This window comes from Notechis scutatus, chromosome 1 (assembly GCF_049901735.1).
Source record: "Notechis scutatus isolate UNSWTSFEM ecotype Mainland chromosome 1, rNotScu1.2, whole genome shotgun sequence".
In the NCBI taxonomy this organism is placed as follows: Eukaryota; Metazoa; Chordata; class Lepidosauria; order Squamata; family Elapidae; genus Notechis; species Notechis scutatus.
Genome location: NC_142009.1, coordinates 39,388,128 through 39,400,394, shown reverse-complemented (window position 1 = coordinate 39,400,394; position 12,267 = coordinate 39,388,128). Strand labels below are relative to the sequence as shown.

Sequence of the window (12,267 nt, the reverse complement as noted above, 5' to 3'; positions counted from 1 at the left end):
CTCTGGTCTGCTTATTAAGACCTGGGCATGTATACAGAGGGGAAGAATAGAACACCAACACCAAAAACCACTGATGTCTCCTCTGGGACAGTCCATCCTCTGTCTCCCATCAAAACGTTCCATGCCTATCACTGCCTGACGTGCTTTGGTCCGTGAGATTTGCGAAGTCAAACACAATTTAGTGACTGAACAATAACAATACAAACATGCTTTTTTTTACCTACTGTACTGTATATAAACGAGTCCCATATTTTCTTCTATTTGATGATACTATGTCTATGTTTATAGGCAGTCTGCTAATAGATAGCAAGTGTAATCTTTGATCCATTGACTAAATGGGGCCATACATTTATCTTTCTAGAGTTGCAATACCAGTCCTTCAGCTTTAAGAGCACAGATAGTCTTTATGTTGTCCAGGTGACAAGTTCCACCTACAAGATATGTAATTCTAGAGCATTTTGTTGGAGATGTCATAAGGAAATATTTAATATGTGTCCATTTAAAACAAACAGTATGTTTTTACCCTTGTTCTATACCTGCTAAGTTTGGGGAAAAAGTAGTGTACCATATAAATGTGACTGCAACAAAAGCTAAACTTTTCAGAGTATAAGTAGTCCTTGACTTACGACCGTAATTGAAACCAAAATTTCTGTTGCTTAAATAAGACATTTGTTAAGTGAATTTTGCCCCATTTTAAGACCTTTCTTGCCACAGTTAAGTGAATCGCTGCAATTATGTTAGTAACAGAGTTATGTGAATCTGACCTCTGCATTGACTTTGATTGTTAGAAGGTCACAAGAGGAGGATTACATGATCCCAGGATACTGCAACTGTCATAAATACGAGTCGGTTGGCAAGGGTCTGAATTTTGATCACGTGACCATGGGGATGCCACAATGGTTCTAGGTGTGAAAAATGGTCATAAGACACTTTTTTCAGGGCTGTTATAACTTTGAATGGTCACTAAATGAACTATTGTAAGTCAGGAAGTACCTGTATAATATTTTCTTGAAATATACATCTAATATATATCTGAAATCTGTGTTAATCATAGGTAGCTGCATGACAGGAACACAATTCTGAATTTATGCCACCTAGGGTTTGTAGTAATAGACCAACATTAAACCATAGTTTTGGTTTGGCCTGTTTGATCCTAACTACCTTTAAAATTAAAAAAGAGAAAACAGTGATGAACTTGAGGGTAGCTAATATTGACTCATGGCATTATAATTATGCATTACTTTTAAAACAGTTGCAAATGTAATTGTTATATCAATTTTAATTAACATTCAAGTACAGTAATTTATAATTTTAAAGCTGTGAGGATGGCTTCCTTTCCATCATTAGAACTGGACTTCAAAATATGGTGCAAGAGAACCAGTGCTGTGAAATAATGTGACTTTTTTTTTACAGTTGTTCTTGAAGATATTGTTATCCTATCCCTAAAATAGGTTTAAATCCTAGTTTCAGCATGGAAAGGGAATTGTTTTTTTATGCTGGTAACTACTAAACTGAATAACTTACTAGTTTGGACAATATGTACAAATTAAAATAGTATTTTTTTACTGATTCTAGATGAGAGACAAAGAGAACAGAGTAAAGGAATAGTTGTATTTTGGATTTTATTTCTTGATGATTATTATTTTCTGCATATGTGCCTTAGATTTTTACCTATTTGAAACATTCATAATTAAATAATTTATGCTTTTTTAAACAGGATATTTCTGCACAAGAAAGCAATATATTAGGGGCATTCTGTGACATGAACGTAAGTTTTCAATTTTTATTTAAAAATGCACAGCATCAAAAATTATAGCCTACTACTTTTGTTCATGAAAGCATTCTAGTTGCTTATATATTGGCCTGAATTCAGTTCAAATAAACATTTATTAAATAAGTAATATCCTTAAGCTGCATTATACTGAATCAATATTACTTTCTACAGCCTATTTATTTCAAATATCCTCTGCCTTTCTACTGTAGCAAATACTTGAAAAAGGCTAATATTTAAAAAATAAAAAGTAAAAATCTGAAAATAATATTGAAATTAGTAATAAAAGACTGGGGAAAAATATATTAATCCATACAGATTATCATTTTCAACTAGTTGTCTTGCCTGGACCCCATTGGTGAAGAAGAATTGTTTTTGGCTGCGTATAAAATATATAATATAGTTAATGTATATAAATGCACATAGTGTTAAAAGTATCTTGTGCAGTACAGGGAACGGCTTTTTCCTGTATGCTTTTTTTAAAAAGTGGGAGGTCTCTAACTATTTATTTATTCTTTGTATTCCACCTTTAAAGAGGTATCTTTAAAATAGATTCTGCTATAGCTCTTAATGATCAGATAAGCTTAGAATAGGAAAAATAGTATGTTATATGTTCAGGTTCTAAGCCATTGAAGAATTTAGAGATTAATGCCAACACCATAAATTGCTAATTAATTACTGGTTCATTTGGTGTAGATATTTCAGTTTAGGCATTTTATAATCTCTACAGCATATTATAGTGATATCTGCCTTATAGCTGCCCCTATTGAACACTCACAAAGCAGTGCTCAAGATGGGGTATAATCAAAGAGGGTTAAAAATTGCCAAATCCAATTGCAAGAAAGGTTGTAGCTGGTGCCCTAGTCTATAACCTTCTAGATGACTGGGAACATCTGGCCATAGCAATAGCACTTATATAATGCTTCATAGTTCTTTACCGCACCCTCTAAGCCAGGGATGTCAAACTCAATCGGATTGCAGCCAGATCATGACGTAGCGCCATGTTTGTTGCCTTTGCGGAGCTGGCGTGGGCGTGGCCAGTTTGACAGGCCTGCTTCGTAAGCTGTTTACAAAGTCAGCATATTGCCCCATAACAATCTGGGTCCTCATTTTACCAATACCACTTCATCTGAGGACACCAAGTCCTCGCAGGTGGGTTTACCATGATGACAGCAGCTCCTTTGGCCAGATATCTTTACCAGCAGTGTCTGAAGATAAATATTAGGTTGCTCAAAAAGCATGAGCTATTGTCTATTGTCACTGACAATAGTCACTGAACTATAATCCCTTGTACATGATTAATATACCCAGTATAGATTGAGTTTATTGTAATGAGCCACAATGTACCGTATTTATCGGCGTATAACACGCACCTTCATTTTAAGAGGGAAATTTCAGGAAAAAAAATTAAATTTCTAAATAAAAACTTTGAAGCAAAATAAGGGTAGCTCAGAACTTTTTTTTTTATTAATATTATTACCACTTATAAGGTAAATCAGTGGTCCCCAACCTTTTTGTACCAGGGACCGGTTTCAAGCAGAAAATTTTTGCAAGGGGGGAGAGAAGAGAAGGAGGCTTCGCTCTCTCGCTGCTCCACCATCCAAGGAAGAAACTGCTTCAAAGAGCGGGGGGCTTTTCCTGTCGCCGCAGCTATTCCGAAGCGCCCGTTTCACCCCCACTCCCACCCAGCGCGCGCTTCAATCCACAGTGTCCCATTCTGCCTGCCTGCCTGCCTGCCTTAGTTTCTGGTTGTTTGGGAGCAGCTTCGGCTGAGAATAATAATTATTCGCCTCTTTTACTCAGCCGAAGCTGTTCCGATTCAACCATTAACGAAGGCAGGCAGGCAGGCAGAACGAGCACTGCGGGCGGGCGGGCGGACGGGGTGGGGTGGGGAGAAACGGCGCTTCAGGAAGCTGCGGCGACAGGAAAAGCCCCCGCTTTGAAGCAGTTTCTTCCTGTGCTGGTGGAGGAGCGAGAGAGCGACTGAGAGAGCTGACCCAGAGAGAAGGACAGGCTTCGGTTGCTTCCTCCCTCCCCTTCTTTCATTTGTGTCCTTGATCCCCGATCCCAGCAGCATTCACCGAAGGCTTCTTAACATTATATCGGCGTATAACACGCATACATCATTTGCCCCCTATTTTCAGGGGGGAAAAAGTGCGTGTTATACGCCGATAAATACGGTAGTTTTGATAATACATGAACTTAATTATTGTGGTTTGTAAACCATATTCTGTGCTGTTAACAGAATACCTTAATGAGTACTATATAAATTTGTATACTGCCTTATATTTTGGGTTTGAATCTGCCTGATATCTGTTGGATTGTTAGAATCTTGCACCACTTTTTTTTTAAAATTTGTAATGCTACGTAGGTAAGCTACTAAGCTACTCTGCCGGGCCCATAACAGATAAAAACAATCCAATTAAACAAGTTAAAAAACTATAAACTATCTGTATCCAATTTGAAATAACTTATGCTACATTTTTATTGTTGGATAAATGAACAAATACAGTTTCACTCATTTATTGTGTATACAGTGAATAATTGCAACGATCTCAGCTTCATAGGTCATAATATGCAAAGTTATATGATTATATAGAGCTGAAGGGCCAAATCTACAAAGAGAAAATTTAAAAATACATAAAATAAATATGCTCAGCTTTTTCAGAAACTTCAAAGAGTTCACCATTGATGTATAAACCTAAATACATGCAGAGGGATATGAAATGTGAAAGTTTCATATATACTATTTCACAACATTAGATGGATTTAATTTTAACACTTAGTTCAAAACCAATTGAATTGTGCATAGAAATCAAATGGAAATTGTACAAATCCTGAAATACTGCTTTGGTGCTCATGAAGATAAGATTTCAGAATAGCATGTAGGGGTATGCATATTTTGAATGAGAAAGAGATATATGGATTAAAAAAAACTGCTTTTATTTTTATAGGATGTAGAAGTACCATTGCACTTGCTTCGCTACGTTTGCTTATTTTGTGGAAAAAATGGCCTATCCCTCATGAAGGACTGTTTTGAATATGGAACTCCCGATACTTTGCCATTTCTCATAGCACATGCATTTATCACTGTGGTTTCTAATGTAAGTATATGTCTACAATTTTCTAATTTTAATAATGCTACACGAAATAAAAAGTCTCCACCAAGACTTAACTAATTTGAATCAAATCTAGAAACTGTGTTCTCTGTTTAAATTTGTTGTGTTGTTTACATTTGTAATTCTCATTGTAATACTACTATTAAATGACAAAAATGCTCCTTTTAAAAATTGGGGATCACTTTGCTATTAAAATTCCAGATGGAGAAAAACATTCTGAAATTTGCAGGATCTCTGTTGTATTTTCCGTAATTTTCAAAATTATTTTTGAGTTCGGATCAAGACAGATCCTATTTAAGGGAGGGAGTAATAAGGTAACAGTTGTCCAGATCTCATATGTGGATGTGATAACATCAGTTTTGTTAACTAACCTTGGTAGTAGATATTGCTTTATTATTGCTAAACTTCTAATTACCATTTGCTTCTTTTTTATAGTTCAAAGTAAATCAAACAAAATTTTAAAAATCCACATATTTTCCAGAAATTGTTATTCTAGTGACTTAACAAAAACATTTGTTCGTACTCTTTACCCTGTTTATGCTAAATTGGAAGAGTAAAGTAGCAGACAAGCTCAACTTGCGAGAAGGATAACTCCAAATGAATTTAGAACATAGAATAATAGAGTTGGAAGGGACCTTGACGGTCTGCTAGTTCCAACCCCCTGCTCGAGTAGGAGACAGTATACCATTTGAGATAAATGGTCTTGAGTAATGGAGCACAACTTCTGAAGGCAAGCTATTCCATTGGTTTGATTGCTCTCATCCTTAGGAAATTTCTCCTTAGTTCTGGGTTGCTTCTTTTATTATTTATTTATTTATTGAATTTATATTGCCGCCTTTTCACCCATGGCGACTAACCAATTCTTCCTTGGTTAGTTTCATCCATTGTTTCTTGTCTTGCCTTTTGGTGCTTTGGAATAGTTTGACCTCCACGTCTTTGTAGTAACTCTTTTCTTAGTGGTTGCTTCTGACTCTTCCCTTACATGAGTTTTGCATTGCCAACCATTGCTGCCTTTGAGTTTGTCTTCATAGTGAAGAGACCTAGTGAAATACAGTTTTCACACAGAATGCATCTTTTGTGTGTGCTGTTGATAAAGCAATGTGGACCGTATGTATGGGCTGATAGAATTATCCTTTTTAATAAATAAGACCCCTTTAAAGATAAACCTTGCATTTAGTGTATTTGGCATACCGTATATACTCGAGTATAAGTCGACCCAAATATAAGCCGAGGCACCTAATTTTACACAAAAAACCTGGGAAAACTTATTGACTCGAGTATAAGCTGAGGGTGGGAAATGCAGCAGCTACTGGTAAATTTCAAAAATAAAAATAATTAATTTGGGAAACGATCTCACTATCTCACGTCGCCTTGGGAAGGGAAAGGCAAAGCGCTTTTTGCCTTTCCTTCCGGCTGGGGCTGTTGGGAGTCGCTGCCGCCTGCCTTTCCCTTCCCAGCTGGGGCTGTTGGGAGTCGCTGCCGCCTGCCTTTCCCTTCCCGGCTGGGGCTGTTGGGAGTTGCTGCCGCCGGCGCGGCCCCAGTCCCGCCGCCTCGGGAAGGGAAAGGCAAAGCGCTTTTGCCTTTCCCTTCGGCTGGGGCTGTTGGGAGTCGCTGCCGCCGGGCGGCCCCAGTCCCGTCGCCTCGGGAAGGGAAAGGCCACGGCTTGAAGGCCGCCGCTGGAGCAAAGCTGCGCGCAGTCGCTGCGCTAGCATCGGATCGGGCGCGCCGGACGGTTCCGACCGAGCCCGAGCGTCGCCTTTGGCGCCCGCCCAGCGCCAGCGGAGCTCCGTGTACCGGGAGAAGGGGAAGACCCCGGGCGGGGCAGGGAGAGGAGCTTCTCCGCCCGCCCCTCTTTCCGCGCCCACCGGTGTCCCCGCAGGACGACCCCGCCCGCAGTCGCCGCCGCTTGAAAGAGACGGGCCGGGGTGGGTAGAAAGGCGCCGGGCGCCTTGGAGGAGAAGGTCCCGCGTTCGCCTGTCTGCCCGTGGATGTCAGCGGAGCAGCCGCTGCTGGGAACAGTTTACTGCCATCGCCCTCAAAAGGGGGCAACCGGACAGGGAATCCGAGGGCAGCGCTCGTTGCGTGCCGGAGGCGACAAGCCCCGCCGGGTGGACGTGTTTGCCCAGAGACCCCGGACGAAGCAGCGGCAAAGCTCCGCTGACATCCGCGGGCAGACAGGCGAACGCGGGACCTTCTCCTCCAAGGGCGCCCGGCGCCTTTCTACCCACCCCGCCCGTCTCTTTCAGCGGCGGCGACTGCGGGCGGGGGTCGCCCTGCGGGACACCGTGGGCGTGGAAAGAGGGGCGGGCGGGAGAAGCTCCTCTCCCTGCCCCACCCCGGGGTCTTCCCTTCTCCCGGCAGGGAGCTCCGCGCGCTGGGTGGGCGCCAAAGACAACGCTCGGGCTCGGTCAGAACCGTCCGGCGCGTCCGATCCGACATTAGCGCAGCGGCTGCGCGCAGCTTCGCTCCAGCGGCGGCCTTCTGCCGTGGCCTTTCCTTCCCGAGGCGACGCGGACTGGGGCCTCTCCGACGGCAGCGACTCCCAACAGCCCAGCCGGGAAGGGAAAGGCAAAAGCGCTTGCCTTCCCTTCCCGAGGCGGCGGGACTGGGCCGCGCCGGCGGCAGCGACTCCCAACAGCCCCAGCCGGGAAGGGAAAGGCAAAAAGCGCTTTGCCTTTCCTTTCCCGAGGCGGTGGACTGGGCTGCCCAGCGCAGCGACTCCACACCATTTTTTTTTCAGAGGGATTGATTCGAGTATAAGCCGAGGGGATTTTTTCAGCACAAAAAATGGGCTGAAAAACTCGGCTTATACTCGAGTATATACGGTATATCATTTGAGAGTCTTTTGTTTGTTCAATAACGTTGTCTCTTATCTTTCATGGTCACTGACACTTATAGAATGACCGTGGCCCTTTAAATATAATTCTGGAAGTTTTTAACACACCATGTCCTGTTAAATGTCATTCTAGAAGTTTCTGAATAAAACCGGGATCCTGTACTTCTTAACAAATTAAACCTGCTCTAAGACTTGTGAAGACTGTGAGATAAATTAAATGTTAATATGAGAACCTTCCTTCCACCCAACACTGCAATAGTGCTGAATCTGAATTTCAAATGAAAAAGAATTTCAATCCTGTCTGATACATATTATATATGGCAGGTTTGAACCCATTTCATTTTTATCTATTTATGTACTATTTTATAGAGCCACATTACTTTAGTGGCTTGCAAAAGAGTGCATCTTTAACTTCGTATCAACTCGCAAAAGTTCTGTCTTTAGGGCAGTAACCATGAAAGATAAGAGACAGCATTATGGAGCAAACAAAAGAGTCTCAAATGATATATGCCAAATACATTCAATGCAAAGTTTATTATTAAAACATTAATGTTAAATATTCACTTGTAATTTCTAAAAACAAAGAGTAAATTTGGAGGCTGTAGACAGCAGTCCTTTAATACCTAATTGAAAAAAAATCATTCATTCATTGAATCTGTATGGCTATCCATCTGCTAACAATTGACATAAATATAATAAAACTTCAAAACACAAAGTAAGTTAAAAATAATGTTAATATAATAGGCTCTTATAATACAATTGTACTATATGTAAGACTACTGAGTAGACAGACTACTCAAATTACACACTACTCAGCCTTGTGGGAATATAATATAATGTTCCGGGTTTTTGTTTGGCTCCGAGTTTGAGGTCTGGCTATATGTTCATGGCGTGTGTCAGTTTGCTTAGTTTGGGGGTTGGGGTGTGTGGCAGCTGGTGATGCAGCCGTGGTCTGGTTTGTGGACGGTGGTTGCCTTTCGTCTATGGGATGGGTTTGCATTAGAGTCTGGTGAGGGAGATTGGTGGTGGCGTCGTGTGTTGTTTTGGGTCTGTGATGGTTTTCGTGGCTGGGACTTGTTTGTTGATAAGGGATAGTTTCCAGATGTCTGGTAGGCGGGAGGTATCATCCTGTTTATTCATGTTATGGGGGTGTTTCTCTATTTCGATGGCTTCCCTGATTATTCTCTTGTTGAAGTGTTCATTATTGGAGAAAAGAAAAGAAGAAAATACTTCCTCCCTTTTCCAACACCTTAAAGCCACAGGACATGAAATTAATTTTGAGGGAACCAAATTAATCTCCAATACTGAATACTTCAACAAGAGAATACACCGGGCAGTGATGGCTGGGGGTGGGGGGGCAGCGGCAGCAGAGCAGAGTGCTGAGAGGGACGAGAAAACTGACGACATCCCATTCCGGACCTCTGAACTGGATGGTTAGCGCAAACTTGCCTACTCCGCCCCTTCCCACCACTACCAGCCAGTACTTTTCCTGTCCTGGGCCATCCCTACAGTCCGCGGCATCGGGGAAGAGCCCAGGCCAGGAGAGGCGAGCTGGAAGGTGCGGGAGTGCCATGCAAATGAAAGTAGCGTGGCGCTACTGCACCTTCCAGCCATCTCCATTGCCACTTCAGCTGGCCTGTGCTGCCATCTCCCTCTTGCTGCAACAGCACCTTTACCTCGTCCTGGCCAGCGGGGGCTGCGCTGCTTTTAGCAGGTTTGCACTTGGCTCTTTCTTGACTCTTGGTTCTTTCATTGTCACTGGAAAATGAAATGTTGAACCACTAATATGCTTCCACACACATAATCTAGATGATACCAGCTCATACTTTCTGACACATTTTACTAGTAATTTAAATTATACCTTCACTTTTCTGCATACATTTATCAGCTTTTCATTATGAAAACATGTTGACAATTTGAGGTCACACAACCTTTATTCCACCTTACTTTATAAGTAACTCAATATGGTGAAAATACATTACATTCTTTCCTCCTAATATTTTCTCCACATCAACTCTGAGGTAGATTGGGCTGACAGAGAATAACTGGCTTAAAGTCACTAGCCAGCTTCCCTGCCTAAGTTGGGACTAGAATTCACAGACTTCTGGTTTCTAGACCAGCACCTTAACTTGTACACCAGATTGGTTGTCCAGTTGTTGTTGAGACAACAGAATACTGCATTCCAACAAGAAAACATCATCCTAGCCATAAAACACCGATGGAAATACATGGATTGGTCTGTTTTGTAATTGTCACTGTATCTATCCAGGCTTAAATGATTGTGGATCATGCAACTCAAATCCTAAATGCAAAAGTTAATGTGCAACAGAATAGCTGAAACAGAAAATATGTTACGTCCTGACCTTAATCCAACTGAAATATTGTGGCATTCCCTGAAGTAAGCAGTTTATATTTGAGAGTCTGAAAGTATCAAGTTGAAGAATTTTGCAATGATGAATGTTCAAAATACCTCCAACCTGATATGCAGGATTAAGCAATAGAAAGGTTTAATTAAAGTCTTCTGCTAAAAAGGGATACAATCAGTTATCTTTTTTAGCAAAGACAGTGATTTGTTGGTTCAATGGATTAATAATATGACACAGGACACTATTTTAAGCATTATTTGTTTAACCACAATCTATTTAATAAAAAAGGACTTAGAGATGAAGCTCTGATCACTTTATAAGTCACAAAACTGCAGGATTATGGCTAGTTTTAAATTTTACAAACTTACTTTCATACTATATTTTCATATACTATAATCCAGTATTTTATAGTGGTTAAAAGACTGAACTTCAAACCAAGAAATCCCTGGTTCAAATCTTGCTCAAAACAGGATATCAGAAGATGAGGTGGAAGAGACTATGCCTCTGATTTTCATCTGCAGTAATAATAGGTTTCTTTTGGAGCAACTGTCAGAAGTATTGAGGGCAAAGTTAGATATTTGGGAGCAGTATAGATTTTTGTGAAACGGCAATCTTAAAGTAGAAAAGTAATGCTTCACTTTTTCCTCTGTTGGGAACATCTCTCTTGCAAGCTCAAGTCTCTAACTATATTTTCTTGCAGTGTGATTAGCTTGTATTTGAAACATTAGATTATGATACAAAGCTATTGAGAGGTATAGAATTCATCATTAAATATCTTTCATCTTTTTACCAACTCATATTCTTCTCTTTATAGTTGCTTAAAAAAAAACCAAAATTCCAGGCAATATCCTCCATTATTTCTGCCTTGAACTAATTCATATTATTTTATACATTAGAATGAGTAGACAAAATATCAGTTTCTTTTTATTAATTGATTCTGTTATTATATATTTTCCTTTTTCATTTCAATTTGTCATTCATTTTTTTTGTATGAGATTCCAGCACAAGGTTTCATATAATTGGCACTAATGGAAAAGGTATCAATATATTTTAAAGAAAAAAAATTCCCCACTTCTTGTAGGACATGTTCCATAGAGGTTGAACATTGGCCGAATATGGGGGCTATGCAGATGAGGGGAATGTAATCCAGTGTATCTGAAAGATGCAACATTGAAGAAATGTGATTTTAGGAGTCCTCTCTCTTACCAGTTATCTTTCATTCTTTATGCCTTTGAAAGCTGTGGCAAACAGATTTTGGGGGAGTGTTCTACATGAATGTACAGGATGGTACACAAACATAGTAGGGTCTCCAACCTCCGGACTGCGGCCCATTAGTGGACTGCAGCCCATTCAGACAAAGGTCATGCAAGCAGCAAATGAGTGCATGCAAGTGCAGCTCCATGTGTGTGAGTGGCGGGCTCTCATGTTTATGTTCAAAGCTCCATTTGTGTGAGCAGTGGGCTCCTGCTCCCACCACTTGTAGAAATGAAGCTACATGCACTTGCATGCTCATCTACCACTCACACAAAATCATCCCCTGTCAGATCCTCCTCCCCCCCTCCCCCCAAACGGGCTGCCAAGCTGGAAAGGTTGGGGACCACTATATTATAGGAAAGAAAAAAATCTTCCTCATTCTACTTGGCAAATATATGTATCTTAAGTTTGTTGCTGTAAAACATTTCAGTTTAAGTTGTTCAATTTTTGTACTCTTTGCATAGATCAGAATATGGCTGCACATCCCTGCTGTCATGCAACACATTATACCTTTTAGGACCTATGTCATCAGGTACTTTTTGCACTTATTTCTGATTCTTGAAATTTATTTATATAAAATGATAACCTATTTGTTTATTGAAATTTGGCCACCATGTAGTATTGTTTGAACTTATATAGAAGGTACCCAGAGCATGACTACTTTGTCAGATTCACAAGATTGACAGATTCAGTTGGAGATAGGCACATGTAATTCAGTACTGTATCATGAAGGGCTTTATTAGATAACCAGCACCATAAAATACCCAGAAGCATATTGGGAAGCCAGTGCAGCTTGCATAACATTGATGTATATGGGCATACCCATAACTACTCTCACCATTGCATTCTGGATGCTTAGCTTTAGTGTTTAAGAAATCAATAATTATACTGGACAACATTTTCTCCCCGAAAGTTTTGCTA

At 40.6% G+C, this 12,267-nt stretch overlaps 1 protein-coding gene across 2 annotated transcripts in view; it reads left to right on the top strand.

Annotated features, from left to right (window-relative positions):
- USP34 (ubiquitin specific peptidase 34) overlaps positions 1 to 12,267 on the top strand; it is a 142,568-nt gene that overhangs the window by 25,564 nt on the left and 104,737 nt on the right. For both annotated transcript variants that reach the window (XM_026676739.2, XM_087961324.1), the window contains exons 4-6: positions 1,718 to 1,768; positions 4,726 to 4,875; positions 11,811 to 11,878. In XM_026676739.2, coding sequence (XP_026532524.1) covers positions 1,718 to 1,768; positions 4,726 to 4,875; positions 11,811 to 11,878 — 269 coding nt within the window. The remainder of the gene's footprint in view (positions 1 to 1,717; positions 1,769 to 4,725; positions 4,876 to 11,810; positions 11,879 to 12,267) is intronic.